We start from the raw sequence: 16191 nt of genomic DNA, 5'->3' as shown, positions 1-16191 counted from the left end.
AGATGCCCTTGCTTAGATTTTTTCTGGAAGATACTGTGAATCTCATCTTCCTACTACATAGATTTCTAAATGATTGGTCATCTCCTGTGGCAGCGCTCATCCTATATACACACACACATCTACAAATGCACTTTCCTGGGTTCCTTCAGACAGCAGGCTCTGCTTCCCACACAGAGCCCCAGACTGCAATTCTTCTGTGTCATTCAGATGCACATAGCCGGCTTGGCACCATCTAACCAACAGGAACTTTTCTCCTCCCTTGTTCAAAACATGATGGGAAAGCTGAACTTAACTGAGACTCAGACAACAAGATTTAAATAAATAAGCTGTATTATCTGTACAAAAAATATAAATAACAGTTTTGTGTTTTAGAGGAAGAAGTACCTCCTTCCACATTAGTCAGCAGCCCTCACAAGCAGTGGTACTGCTGAGTCACAATTCACAGAACAAACATTAAATGTACATTCATCTCATGCAAGGAGCACATGCTTTTCACCCCAAACCTAGGCTCTCGGCTTGCTCTACACCCCAGCTCTATACCCCGATGGCTGGTAAAGCTGGAAGATGCCTGCTTTTCAGAAAATGTAAATATTTACTGCAGATTTTCAATAGCCATTGAGCTAGAAATGATCAATTGCATTAACAGTGTGGAATTTATCTTCATTCTTCTGTGCATAATATTGCATCACAAACGAATCACCTCTAGTGTCCCATATTAGCTTTGACAATATATTCTGTACACAGTGAAAAATGGATCCAGAGTTAAACACCAGCCTCTATTAAAGACAGGAAAAATATAATAATCAGCACTGAGTTTACAAAACACAGCTTCAGGAAGTTAATTAAAAAAATCCCCCCAATATTTTTTTAGGATGACAATGTACAATTATTAATATTGCACTTTTTATACAAGAAATCCTAATAAATATTCACAAAAGATATACATAGAAAACATTCTCTTTTATTTTAAATAAACATTACACTGATTTTTAGTAATATGATTTCTTAAAGTCTCGTTTTGTGGTGAGGAAGAAAGAGACTCTATCTGTTGCTCAACTAGAAAAGACAGATTAATATTATTTCCGCCCAAATCTCACTTCTAGGCTGGCTGGAAAATGCAGCCCTCATGTCAATGATGGCCTTGGGTAAGTGGCGTTTCTTGAATGTGTGTATGAGGGATGGCTTATTGGGGGGGTAGATGACTCTGGCTGCCCCCTTGCTAAATGGGCCACTCAGTGGGACGAGGTAAAAGCTATTTGCCCGTAGTTGCCCTCTGCTGCACGAGCAATTCACTGCACAGTTGCCCAGTGTTTGCTTTGCCTCTTGCCTTTGCTGTAGTGTCTCACCAAAGCTGGTGTGTGCTGCACAAGTGTGTACACTGCTTTGCCTGCTGAGCAGCTGAATCACCAAAACTGTGGTCTGTTAATTACTATAAGGGTTATGGTATTTCATTGTGTGAGGGGATGGGTTGGAAAGCTTTTGAGGACTGACCAGAAGTCTTTACCCTTTGGCTTTGCTCCTCATCATCTCCCCTGATCTGCCACATAAATACTATGTACAGCAGCTCTCACAGTACTCCATGTGGGGCCTGCAGACCCTAGAAGTGGTGGCTGGGACAGGCAGGCTGTGCCATTGGCGTGCACCAACCCAGTGAGTATCCCACCCCACTGTCCCACTGGCCAGCTCTGGAGGAAGTGGTTACTTCAGACAGATAGATATTCTCTGGCAAATTGATTTTGACCAACAGGCCCGAGTCCCCAGCAAAGGCTATGTCAGGGAGGAAGCCTGTGCATGCTCAGGAGTGTCCCTGGCCAACAGCAGCAGTTAGTTCAGAGCTGGGGACTCGACTTAAGCAAGGAGACATCAGAAGCAGCTTTGCTGCATGCTTGAATGCTGACCACCTGCTGGCTTTGCCATCGCTGCACAGGTAGAAAGTTTACTCAGCAGGGAGCAGGGACTCTTCCCTCATTCCTGGAGGGGCAGGTCTCCTACCTGGTCAGTGGGGACTCTGAAAGGGCAGCAGCACTCTAAACATCCCTGAACCTTCCCCGAACCCATGGAGGTGCATGCATGCACCAGGATTCAGAGCCCATCTCATGAGACTCCTGCACTGCCCCAAAGCCCCTTCTGTCTCCTTGCTCCTCCCCACTGAGTTACACAGGCTTTTCCCACTTCTCTCCTTTCCCTTTCTGTACTTTTCTGCATTTCTGTGTGCCTTCGGCCTCCTTTGATCGTCTCCCCCTTTACTGCTACATCTCTGTGTCTGAGCGCTCTTCTCTGTTTCCCACCAGAGGAACTGAAGTGCTGGACCACAGTCCCCCTGTCCTTATCATCAGGGGAGCCGAGGAGAAGACAAGGGAACAACACTTGCATTAGCAGCTTCCAAGAAAGATGCAGGTGCGTTTGAGCTTTGCATCAATACTTCCCAAGCCCTCAGGGATCCTCCTGTCCGCGGGAGCTGTGGCTCCCTCTTCCTCGGCCTGGCCTGTCCTTTCAGAGAGCCAGCTCGGATGAGAGGAAGTTAGCTCTGCAAGGGAGCTGGGCCGTCTGCCCCGGGATCCCCTGACACATCAGTCCTCCAGCTCACTGGGAAAGAAAAGCTGCTGCGGCCCTTAGCAGTGGAGGTGGGGATGTGGGAGGGTGGGCAGGCCAAATACGTGAAGTGGAGGTTCTGTCCGAGGTGGTGGAGGAGGTGGCTGCGAGTCCTTTGTGCAGTCGGGGAAGGGTTCTTTCTCGTGCCCTCTCTTCATGCTTTGCCACACGTTCCACAGCAGCGCAGTTTGAACTGGCTGAGCTGGCAGAGGTTCAGCTGTTTCACCTTCTCGCAGTACCTGGTGGTGTCTCTGCACTCCCCTGGGAAAGGAGGAGAGCGGGGAAGGGGACAGAAAGGAGATGTGAAACACAGGCTAGTGAGGTGGCTGCTGCTCTTCAGCCTGGGCACTAGGCTGCCCCGGCCACCATGCCCTGGGCCCGCTGGGCAGTCCTCACTTTGGCTGAACCTGGCTATTTGCCCCACAGGCTGCCAGCCGTAGGAACAGCACCAGACCGCGGTTGTCTGGCTGGACAACAGGGCCCATCTAGGGTGCTCTGTGTTTTTGTCTGACAGTGGCCTTCCCTTCCTGACAGTGCTTGTCCTCTCCTCACTACCCCCTCACACTCTGATCTCTTCCCTTGCCTTTTCTGGCTTTTGGTATTCAGGGTTGCTCTTCCTTGAGATGGTTCCCAGGCGGGCTGCATTCTGCCCCACCATGAGCGGGTATGCAATGTGGGCCTCGCTGCCGGCCCTCCTCCCCAGGAACTTTCCTTTCTCTGTAAACTTTGTTTTCTTTATTTGCCACTTAAGCCTTTCTACTCCTTCTGCCCACCAGGCTCCAAACATGATGCTCCAGGTCAGTTGTGACGCAGACCACATAGCTCTTACACACTGGTGCTGATTTGACTAGGTAAGTCCTGCCTGTTTACACTGCACACTGGTCCCTCAGGTGATGAGCCATTGACATGAATAGGGGGTCACTATGGCACAGAGTACAAAGATCATCCATTCTTCATGAACCAAAGGGGCGGGCTATATGCCCGCAGGGCATCTGTGGTAGTGTTGAGAATCTGTTGCTTAGTGAAGCTCAGTTTGGTTGAAAACTGTGCTCCTGTGTTTGTTTTTTATTCTTTGTTTCAAGATTTTTTTTTTTTCCTAGAGGAGAAATACCTCCATTTTGGGCTTTGGGTTCAGAGAAAGAAACGTTAGTTCCCTACCCAGCTGGAATACAAATGCTGGTGTTTGGCTGAGGAAGCTCCGGACTTAAGGGAGAAGGGAATGAAATGAGGCGTGGATTCCTGTTCAGTTCCAAGGCCGCTCAGGGGCTGGGGAGGAGGGAGGTGATCAGCAGGTCCTCATTCAGTGAGCAGCAGAGCAATGGTGGGTGCAGAGCTGGCTGGGCAGGAGGCCCTCCGCACTCCTTCACTGTGAACAGTGCTTTCTCCTTAGTGGACTGGCGCCGGAGAGCTATTGGTTAGTCATCTCTAGGCACCAGCCAGTCTGACTGCAGCCGAGCTGGAGGCGAGTTTCATTCAGCACCTGGCTCTGTCTGGGTCACAGTGGAGAACGTGGAAGCCTGTGGGGCACACCCTGCCATCTTTTGCAGTCACGCATGTAGACACACATCCTTGTGCATACCCATGCGCCCCAATGAAAAATGCTCAACTCTGGCCCCAGCTCACAATCCTTGGGAAACCCAATCCAATGGCCTGTGTGCAGGCTCAGTCCCAGGGACTTCCCTCTGCACCCGGTGCCCTGTGGGGAATTTGCAGAATGTCCTTTGGGGTTGGAACATACTGTTTTCACACGGGGTGATGTTGCAGCGTTGCCAGTTGGCAGGCCGGGCCCCCCAGGCACACAGGTGGTCAGACACAGCCTTGTTGGTGTGGGCGTGCACACACTCCACCCGCCGGGACTGGAAGCCATAGTTGCCGCAGGTCGCCGTGCACAGGGTCCACAGGCTAACCCTCCAGTGTACACTGCAGGCTTCTGACCAGCAGTTCTGAGAGCTCACGGGCCTGCAGGTGGAGGAGGGAAGGGTTAAAGTTTGTATCTGTGGGGATCACACCTTGGAGAGATGTGAAAGTAATGCTACAAATCTGGGAATGTCAGGTAACTTAGCAAGAGTGTTCAGTGTCATCAGACCAAGGTTCTGATCTGTGTTCCAGAATGGCTACTTCCCCCTCATAGGGTCTCTGTCAACTCTTCTTTACAAAGTCTATTATCACTGGGTGGCTGACAAAGGAGTGTACTAGGTTGGAGATGGCAGAATCAGAACTTGGCAGCCAGTCTCAGGAACTGGGGTCTTAATTTTTTTGGTGGGGGGAGTCATGAACTCTCCTCTCAGGGGCACATCTACAAGAAGCCATGATAAGGGATAGGGGCTGGATAGGGATGAAAAGTAGAAATCCAGAGACAAGGCCACTCACTGCATCCTTGTAAAGACAGGTCAACAAATGTAAGGTGCTGGTAGAGTGTTTGTGGTCATTGGACCTCACCTTGGGACTCGTGCAGATTTCTCATGGTATCCAGCCTCCATCAGAGGAACTGTCTTCCTGTTTGCTTCACCCCACCAGAAGAAAACCCAGCCTGGCCCATTCAGCAAGCACATTTCTCTGGAGGGGTGGGGGAGTTACATGGAGTGATGGAGGTAAATGAACAGGGCCTCTAATCCCTAAGATTCTGGGAAGTCGGAGGTGTAAGATTCTGTTACCACCATTTTCCTGTGACTCAGGAAGGAGGTCCAGGGCTTTATCTTACCTGGGGAGGGCACTGCACTGCTCTGATGGTAAGGTGATGCCGTCCCGGGTCTGGCAGAAGACCTGTCTATGCTGCACGGCCATGTGGGGCCCCATGCAAGGCCCATTGCACTGCAAACAGGAAAAGGAATATGTATCATGGTAGCCCAGTCAGAGGTGGAGGCTGAAATATTCGGGCCATCTGGGGCCAGGATCCTTCTGCAGAGTCTTGGTGGAGGCCCTCTGATTGATTATTTTCCTCATCTTTTGATCATTTAAATATACTCCCTAGCATGTTTTCTCCTCTCCATTCATGACTGCTTTCAAAATAGAACTTTCAACTCTGTCTAGTTTATGCCTGCTTTTGGAATTACACAAGCTTTATTTTTTGTCTATTTTTTTTTTTTTTTAAAATAGATTCTCACTTTGTAGCCCAGACGGCCTTGAGTTCATGATCCTCCTGCTTCAGCCTCAGCCTCCTGAGTGCTGGGGTTATAGGTATGTGCCACTAACACTGGCTCATGTTCATTTTTGCATCTGGCTTGTTTTCTTACTGAGTATGAGGCATGTACTGAAGTTGTTCATTTTCATTGATGTGCGGCACTTTGTCAATATATCATAGTTTAAAATTTCATCTACATTTAATGACTGGTTTCTTTATAGTTTTTATAACTATTATTGATATACTTCAATGAGTATTTTTGTACATGTCCTTCATGAAGCATATTGGGTATAGACATATGTACAGTGGTCCCTTGAGTTATGACTGTCTTTGCATATGAACAATTTGGGTTAAGATTGCAATTTTAGATTTAACGTCAGACCAAAGTCTTGAGTTATGACCCAAATGCTGGCCACTTGTGTGGTTTTTAACAAAGACTTGCCATGCCAGAAAAGTTTATGTAGGCATATGTAAGTGTCAGTCTGAGCCCAGACGCATATGTTTCTGGATGTGATTTCAGTCAGTGTTTTATATAAGCACAATGATTACTGCTATCAAAATGGCTTGCCAAAAGCTGGAAAAGAAGCTACGGTGGGAAGGAGAGGTAAGAAAGCAGTCACAATTGAAAAGGAGGAGGAAATTTTGGAGAAATATGAGAGTAGCATTTGTGTGACCCATCTTGCTAATATGTACAGCAAGTTGAAATCCACCATCTCAACAGTATGTTGAAAAGATTTGTATAAGGAAGCTAATGTTGCTAAAGGTGTTACACAGATTAGTGTAACACAGATTAGTGTTACACAGGGTTGAGAAATTCTAGGCCAATGTCTCTCTAAGGACACTGAGATCTGCCTAAAGAAAATATGGCCTAAAATTATACAGGAAAGAGACGATGAGGGCTGCATCGAGGAGCCAAGCCCTCAGTCGACTTTGTGGTCGCTGGCACTGTCACTATACAGAGTTCATAGGTTCTCAGGTGGACGTGATATTGAGAAACTGGTAGATGAATACTCAGAGGAAGTGTCTACAGAGGAACCTCAGCCACTTCCGGCTGAACAAGAGAGAATGGCAACCGAGGAGCTTTCTGGAGAGGAGGGAGGGAAGTATGAACAATCAGCGCAACTAAATTTTTCTTTTGAAATGAAGTAAATCCTGAAAAAGTTGTACAAACATTTGTAGAGAAGACCCATCCAGATAGAGAAAAAATTGTCGCATTCACTTGCTTAATGACAGTGTCATGTTATAGAACAGTGTTAAAGACAGAAACTGGCAACCTTAAACTAGTTTTTAGTTCTGAAAAGACTGAGACCTACTGAGCTAGAAGCAGGTCCTAATGGGCTATGGACTCTCCCAAGGAGAGAAAGGACAGCAGAACCAGATACCTGATGTTCTCGAGGGAGAGGAATCTCCTGAATAGTAAACCACTTTCCATTTTATTCTCCCTTCTTGCAAGCCACAGATGTCAACCTGACTGGTGAGTACAAAGGAAATTGTTTATGGTAAACTAGCACATTTTATAACTTTTGGTGAATATATGAGGAAAATTATTGGTGTTTCTGACAAATTATGCACATTATATAACCCCTTTTTATTATAAAAAGGTTAGTTAAGGGGTGCTTTGGGAGGTTCAAAACAGATTATGGATATTTCATTATTTCTTATAAGAAAAATAGTAATGACTTATAACCAACTTGAGTTACAACCAGCTGTTTAGAATAAATTGAGTTTGTAAGTCAACATCTACTGAAGTATAATCAAAATATATGGTGAAAATTTTAATTTATAAAAATTAAAATTAGTAAAAGACATTGCCATTAACCCCCCTCAAAACATTTCCCCTTGCTTTGAACATACTTAGCCTATTGTTTATGCTACTTTCTACAGCAGTGGTGGAACACCTTATTTTATGCCTTTATAATGTATCATTAAAAAATACACTAAATGCCAGTGCAGAGTGCCACACAATAGGAAATTGGGCTTATAAAAAGTGATTCTGTGTTCTCATCCACTTTTTTCACCAGATCTGGCACCACGTATCTCCTGGCTCTTCCTTGAGGTCAAAATGACCATGAAAGGTAAACATTTTGAATCAGTTCATGACATCAAGACAGCCTGCACCAAAAGACACAAAAGACAACTTCTGCAACTGCTTCAGAAAGTGGCAAGAGACCACTACCAGATACGTCCAGGCCAGGAGGCCTGTGGTGCATGGTGCACACGTGCTTTTGGTGGGTGGCACGGTCAGTGGGACTAGCAACATGGAAGCGTCTGCAGCAGCAGCGAGGAGCCAGCAGCCAGCAGTGGGTTCTGAGAACCCCACCAACAGAAGAGCAATTCCAGCCCCACACCCAGAGGCCACGATCAGCTCCATATCAGCACAATTTCCAAGGCAAACTTGGCTGGAGGACACAGTGCATTTCTGGGATCTAATGTGAACACCATCACAGAACTGTAAACATCAGAGGTATTTTACTATTTTTAGTCTCGCTTGTTTGTCAGATTGACTTTTCCTTGTCTGGTTATATTTTGTGGTTATTTTTGTCTTTGTGTTTTTTCCCCTTTTTTCTGGCCTCCATTTCCCCCCCTCTTTTGCTTTTCTTTTTTGTTCTTTTCACTGTTTAGGTTTCTTACCTTTTTTGTTTTGTTTCTTTCTACTGATCTTTTTCTCATTCCTCAAATACTTCTTGAATTTAAACTTTCAAGTGAGGAAACATTGTCCCTTCCCTTCCTGATTGCTCCTTCATATTCTGTTTCATTCTATCCCTCCTTTGTCCTCCAGTTTTCCAAACTCGGGTGATCACACTCTGACCTCCAGCCTTAATTCTACTATGTTTGACTCACCCATCATGTATAACTTTAGAGTTTGTTCCTGTGTTTGGAGGTAGCAGATTAATGGTTACCATGGTTTGTCGATAGTTAAGCTGTAATTGAAACTATTATTACTACTTTAGGCATGATGTCATACTTGCTATAATCAGTTTTTCTCCCTTGTACTGTAAATCATAATCATCATCACAGTCAGTACCAAAGGACTGGGTGTTGAGCCAAATAGTAACTTTGCATCCTTTACAAATAGAGAAGGTAGGTTCTTGGGATAGCTATAAAGAACCACATACATCTAGAGGACATTCCTGAAGAATAGACATCTCCTAGGGAAGCTTCAATGCTAGTAATAAAGCTAATAAGAAATTGGTAAACATCAATATAAAAAAACAAAGTGAAAAAGAAGAATATAGAAAATGACAAGATGCAGAAGCAAAATGTAACTTCAGACCCCCAGCCCACCCAGAACAATCTTGAAGCACAATGAGATAGATGAAATTGGAAGTCAAACACTGGTACTTCCCGAAATGACAGCAACAGAAGGAAAAAAAAAAAAAAAAACAAGTGAAAGAGGCTATAGAGAAAATAATCTCTCAGGTATAAAAAGGAATGATACTTAAAAAATATTAGAGCAGGTACGGATAAAAGAATAGATGATGGAAACAAAAAAGTGCCCAATATAGGAAAGAAATGGAATCCTAAACAGAAATTTAAGCGATTAAAACTTTCATTGAAAGTATATGTAACTCCCCATTCCGGCTGCACTCAGAGGACTGTGGAGTTTCAAGCAAGCAGGCGGGCGCACCCTGTCCCCGGAGCCCAGACTATCTGGGTCTGCGGAGTTCTAAGAAGGCAGAAGAGCCCCATGGGTTCCAGAGGCCCAGTGGCCTGGGGGAACTGGGTGCCAGAGTCCCAGGAGCTGCGAACATAAAAGTGGATTTCCAACAGACCCTGAGGAAGCTTTCGAATAACACTTGAAACACAGAAACATAGGAAAATGACAAAACGAAAGACCAAATTACAACCTCAAACCGCCAGCCCATTTCAAGAAACCCTAGGAACGATGTGTATAGAAGAAAATATATACCATACACCTCAAATATCGGACATAATAGCTACTGAAATAAATAAGCAACTCTGGGAAGCTTTAAAGGAATTCAAACTCGAAATAATCTCCCAGGTAAAAGAAGAAATGATAAAGGAAATGAAAGAGATGCTGAATATATCTAAAGAAAACACAGTTAAAAAATTGGAGGAACTAAACAAAAAGATAGAATCCCTAGATGAGCAATATAAGAAACAATCAGCACATTGAAATTAGAAATTAATGATAAAAGATACTGCAAAAATCCCACAAACACATGGAAACTGAATAACACACTCTTGAGTAATCAGTGGGTCACAGAGGAAATTAAAGAAGAAATTAAACAATACGTACAAGAAAATGAAAATACAGATACAACTTACTGGAATCTGTGGGATGCAATGAAAGCCGTCCTCAGAGGAAAATTTATTGCACTGAGTTCCCACATCAGGAAAACAGAATGACTACAAATAACTAACCTGATGCTACACCTCAAACAGCTAGAAAAAGAAGAGCAAGTCAAGCCCAAAGCCAAAAGAAGAGAGGAAATTATAAAAATCAGAGCAGAAATCAGTGTAACAGAAACTAAGAAAACAATCCAAAAAATCAACGAATCAAAAAGTTGGTTCTTTGAAAGAATAAATAAAATCGATAAGCCCCTAGCCCACTTTATTAAAAAAAGGGAAGAAAAAGCTCAAATTCATGCAATAAGAAATGAAAAAGGTGAAATCACTACAGACTCCACAGAAATACAGAAGATCATCAACACCTATTTCAAAAACCTCTACTCTCAAAGGGTTAACGCAGAAGAAATAGACAGATTCCTAGAAACACATGAAGTACCAGCTAGATCAAGAGGATGTAAAACTGCTGAATAACCCAGTCTCTATCAATGAAATTGAAAATGTAATTAAGTCCTTCCCTACAAAGAAGAGCCCAGGCCCAGATGTTTCACTGCAGAATTCTACAAGAAATACAAAGAAGACCTAATGCCGACACTCCTCAAACTATTCAATGAAATTGAAAGGGAAGCAATCCTTGTACTTCCTACAGTACAAGGGGGAAAAACTGATTATAGCAAGTATGACATCATGCCTAAAGTAGCAAATTAGGTAGCAAATATTACTCTAGTACCAAAACCTGAGAAAGACCCAACTAAAAAAGAGAACTATAGACCAATCTCCCTAATGAACACAGATGCAAAAATCCTCAGTAAAATATTGGCAAATAGGATGCAGCAAATCATCAAGAAGATTATACACCATGACCAAGTGGGATTCATCCCAGGCATGCAGGGATGATTCAACATACATAAATCAATAAATGTAATCCATCATATCAATAAATCCAAAAGTAAGAATCACATGATCATTTCTATAGATGCAGAAAAAGCCTTTGATAAGGTCCAACATTCATTCATAATAAGAACCTTACAGAAAATTGGAATAGATGGTCTTTACCTCAATGTAATAAAGGCCATCTATGACAAACCAACAGCCAGTATCATACTAAATGGCCAAAAATTGAAAGCCTTTACTTTAAAATCAGGCACAAGACAAGGATGTCCTCTATCACCACTCCTATTTAATATAGTACTGGAAGTACTAGCCAGAGCAATTAGACAAGAGAGAGAAATAAAAGGGGTAAAGATAGGAAAAGAAGTTAAATTATCATTGTTTGCAGATGACATGATACTCTACATAGAAGACCCCCTAAACTCCATTGAAAGACTCCTAGATATAATAAATAAATTCAGTAATGTAGCTGGATACAAAATCAATACTCAGAAATCAATAGCATTCCTATACACTAACAACAAAATCACAGAGAACTAAGAGAAGTCACATACTTCACACTAGCAACCAAAAAAAAAAAAAAAAAAAAAAAAAAAAAAGAAATACTTAGGAATTACTCTTACGAAAGAAGTGAAAGACCTATACAGAGAAAATTATTATACACTGAAAAAAGAAATTGAAGATGATCTCAGAAAATGGAAAGACATCCCTTACTCATGGATAGGAAGAACAAACATTGTGAAAATGGCCATTTTCTCTAAACTGTTATACAGATTCAATGCAATCCCAATAAAAATATCATCAACATACCTTATAGATCTAGAGAAATCATTCCTAAAATTCATCTGGAACCAGAAGAGACCTAGAATAGCAAAGGCAATTCTAAGCAGCAAAGGCAAGGCAGGAGGCATCACAATCCCTGACTTGAAGTTATACTACAAAGCAACAGTAGTAAAATCAACATGGTACTGGAATCAAAACAGAGCCGAAGATCAATGGAACAGATTAGAAGATACAACCACAACTACAAACACACTCAACCACCTTATCTTTGATAAAGGAGCCAAGCAGGTTCACTGGAAGAACGACAGTCTCTTTAATAAATGGTGTTAGAAAAACTGGGTCTCCATTTGCCGAAAACTAAAACTAGACCCATGCCTATCACCATGTACTAAATTAAAATCTAAATGGATCAAAGATCTGAATATTAAAACAGAAACACTAAATCTATTAGAAGACAAATTAGGTAGGAACCTTGAAGACACAGGGGTAGGTAGAGAATTCATGAACAGGACCCAAACTGCACGGGAAATACTTCCCAGAATCAATAACTGGGACCACCTTTTATTAAAAAGTTTCTGCATGTCAAAGAAATCTCCAGCATAGTGAAAAGAAACCCACAAACTGGGAAAAGATCTTAGTGAGCTCTCCCTCAGACAAAGCACTTTTGTCTAGAACATATAAAGAATTAAAAAAAACTCAGACCCCCAAAATTCAAAGATCCAATCCAAAAATGGGCATCTGAGATGAATACACACTTCTCAGATGAAGAAATGCAAATGGCAAATAAATACATGAAAAAATGTTCATCATCATTGGTCATTAGGGAAATGCAAATTAAAACCACACTGAGATTCCATCTCACTCCTGAAAGAATGGCCAGGATCAAGAAAACCAACAACAATAAATGCTGGAGAGGCTGTGGGGAAAAAGGAACTCTCCTACACTGTTGGTGGGAGTGTAGACTGGTACAGCCTTTGTGGAGGTCTGTCTGGAGATTTCTCAAAAAGCTGGGATTGGAAGTTCCATTTGTTCTAGCTATTCCACTTCTAGGCATATTCCCAGAAGAACTGAAAGCATCATACCACAGTGATATATGTGCACCTATGTTTATAGCAGCACAATTTGTAATCGCCAGATCTTGGAAACAACCCAAATGTCCATCAACTGAGGAATGGATAAAAAGGTTGTGGTATTTCTATACAATGGATTACTACTCAGCTATAAAGAAGGATCACATTGAGCTATTTATCAATAAGTGGGCGCAGCTTGAAACCATACTCATAAGTGAAATAAATCAATCTCGCATGTGTGAATACCAAATAGTTTCCCTAGTGTAGGAAATGATTCAAATATATAAAAGTATGTGGTAATCATGATTCCCCATTATGTGGCCTTGAGGCCTTATAAGGTTTTCACTTATTAATTGGAATGGCTTTACTCTGGGCTGCTTGATATTATTGCCTGTGATGAAATGAACAGCTATTTTGAAGAAAACAAGACATCATAATAGCTAGTGCTGATTTAATACCATCTTGTTTTGAAGCCCCACCAAACTATGGCTCTTCTGTTTCCATTGGTTTTATCATGTTGTATCTTGCTGGATTTTATTATATGTGATAGTATAAACAAAAATTGTTATAGGCAAAGAGATAATATAGAAACCATTGTTTGTTTTTTGTTAGCTGGTTCTAAATACCGTACAATGCTTTCATCCACTTGAATGGTTTTACACTGTCTTGATATGTTTGATGCTATAGTATACGAAGTTATATTCAAATATTTCAAGGAAAAAGATACTATGGTAACTTCTATTAAGTCAGGTTTTTGGTGGTGAAGCACTAGGTTGCTGAAACTGTCATGCTTTGACCTGAATTGTTATGTTGTTATGTCCTCTTTTATCTCAATCTCTCCTTTATTCATTAAAAAATTATTTAATTTTTAATTAAGAGGGAAAACAAAAAAATTAGCAGGACATATTATAGTAACTTTTTTGATTTCCTATTAACTTGATTTGAAGTCCTGTAATACTCCCACTATCATGTTTTGACTGATTAGACTCTGTTCTGTTCTGTATGATAGTCTCAAGTTTGAGGGTACAGGCAACTACTTTGAAGGCAATAAGATTCACTATGATGCCCATTCTGGTTTGACTATTATCTTCTTTGGAATCCTGTAACGTTTACAAGGTTTAGGTTTTATTGGTCTTGTTCTCTACTGTTTTGTTCAACTTTATAATACCTAATGAGATAGACAATTGTTTTTAAGGAAGCAAGAAGCATTATGGTAACCATTGTTGATAACCTTGTACTCTGTTTTCACATCATGTGCTGTGTCTATCCTTGGTTTTGACTGACAGCAGTGTTTTGTCATATTTGATTTTATTCTCTTCCAAAAAAAGTAATAAGAACTAAGGAGTAATAAAACCCACAATGTGTAAATTTTGTTGTAATAAAGAGAGGAAAAAAAAGTGCTCTAAAGGATACAACTGCAAGTGTGTTTAGGGGTGTTAAATAGCTGACCATATTAATGTTTTTGATTGGATCATTGAACACAACTGTTTGCAGTCTCACTGTTTGAATGTCCACTTTGTATGCTTTGATCCTGTGAGTTGAACAACTATTTCTAAGATGATAATGTGTAATCTATTAACTGGTGATTTCTTACTGTTTTTTTTGTAGTTCTGTGTTATTTGTACCCTTACACTGTTTTGTTTTGTTTTTTCTCTTTTTCCTTTTAAATAAAATTTTAAAAAAAGTATATGTAACAAATTGAAAGAAGGAGCTAATAGAATATCAGAGCTCGAAGACAGAATTGCAGTGAGGGATCATGAAAAGAAAGATAACAAGACACCATGAAAACTCAATCAAACATCTAGGAGATGGAGCAAAGAAGGATAACAGAAGTTGATTGGGGTCAGTGAGAAAGCTGGAGACAACACACGTGCCATAAAAAACTCTTCAGAGAAATAAGGGCAGAACATTTTCCTACAAAAGAAAGACCATCAGAATCACAGTAGACTTCTTAACACAAATAATGAGTGACGTATTTAAAATCCTAAAGGAAAATGACTTCTAACCCAGATTTATGTACCCTTCAAAACTGTCTTTCAGAATCGATGGAGGAATAATATACTTCCATGACAAAGAACAGCTGAGGAACTTCATGATCACCAAAACAACCCTACAAAGAATACTGAAAGATATTCTAGATAGACCTAAAAATAACTAGGACTCTAAGAACACCAATAGAAAAAAACCACTAAGCAATGAAAATAATTAAACCAAGGGGAAAGATAACATGACAAAAATGAGCCAATTTATATCAGTTGTAACCATTAATGTAAATGGCCTCAATTTACCAATTAAAAGAAACAGGCAGAATGAATCAAGAAACAACATCCAACCATAGCTGTATACAAAAATTCTAAAGGAAACACATAGACTAAAAACCAAAGGATGGAAAAAAATACTTCATGCAACAAGAACCCCTAGAAAGCAGCGGTAGCTCTTCTGTTTGCAGATAATATGAACTTTAAACCAAGAATGATCAGTATACTAGTTAGAAGAAAACTTCAAGGGGGAGAGATAACAATCCTAAATATATATGCACAAAATATGGGGCCACCCAGGTATGTAAAACAAATATTAATAGAAATGAAAGCTCAAATAAGCAATAACACAATTGTAATGGGAGACCTTAACACTCCACTGACACAGAGAGACAGATCAACTAAACAGAAAATCAGCAAAGAAATAACAGAACTGAATCCAACTTGTGAACAAATGAGCTTAGTATTCCACCCAACATCGAATATACATTCTTCTCAGTTTCACATGGGACATTCTCTAAAATAGACCATATACTAGGCTCACAGAACATGCTTAAGTAAATGCAAAAGAACTGAAATTATCCCATGCATATCATCTGATCATAGTGCCATAAACCTAGAAAATTAATGACAAAATAAACTGCGAAAACTCCATAAACTAATGGAAATTAAATAATACACTCCTGAACAATCAATGGGGCATACAGGAAATTAAAGGAGAAATTGAACAATATATACTAGCAAATGAAAATACAAATACAGCTTATCAGAACCTGTGGGATGCAATGAAAACAGTCCTTAGAGGGAAATACATTGTGGTGAAATCCAACATTGGGAAAACAGAATGAAAAAATGAACAACCTGATGCTACCTTTCAAACACTGAGAAGAGCAAGTCAAGCCCAAAGCCAAAAGAAGGGAGGAAATTATAAAGATCAGAGCAGAAGTTAATACAATAGAGACTAAGAAAGCAATACAAAGAATTAATGAATCAAAGAGTTGATTCTTTGAAAGAATAAATAAAATTGATAAGCCCCTGGACAACATTATTAAAAAGAAAGAAAGAAAAAACTCAAATCCATGCAACAAGGAATGAAAAGGGAGAAATCACTACAGACCCTGTGGAAATACAGATCATCAATACCTACTTCAAAAACCTTTACTCT

General features: G+C 41.0%; 1 protein-coding gene across 4 annotated transcripts in view; it reads right to left on the bottom strand.

The window, feature by feature from the left end:
* Positions 1 to 312: 312 nt before the first annotated feature.
* The window catches only part of Adamtsl1 (ADAMTS like 1), a 927295-nt gene continuing 911416 nt past the window's right edge, over positions 313 to 16191 (bottom strand). For all 4 annotated transcript variants that reach the window (XM_063251663.1, XM_063251668.1, XM_013155112.3 and 1 more), the window contains 3 exons: positions 5294 to 5403; positions 4331 to 4551; positions 313 to 2853 (listed from right to left, as the gene is read on the bottom strand). In XM_063251663.1, coding sequence (XP_063107733.1) covers positions 2747 to 2853; positions 4331 to 4551; positions 5294 to 5403 — 438 coding nt within the window. In that variant the 3' untranslated portion in view covers positions 313 to 2746. The remainder of the gene's footprint in view (positions 2854 to 4330; positions 4552 to 5293; positions 5404 to 16191) is intronic.

Source organism: Cavia porcellus, unplaced genomic scaffold (assembly GCF_034190915.1).
Source record: "Cavia porcellus strain 051 isolate PalLab524CR breed Dunkin Hartley unplaced genomic scaffold, mCavPor4.1 scaffold_1, whole genome shotgun sequence".
Lineage (NCBI taxonomy): Eukaryota > Metazoa > Chordata > Mammalia > Rodentia > Caviidae > Cavia > Cavia porcellus.
Note: the sequence above shows the minus strand (reverse complement) of the source record. Positions and strands in the feature narration are given on the sequence as shown.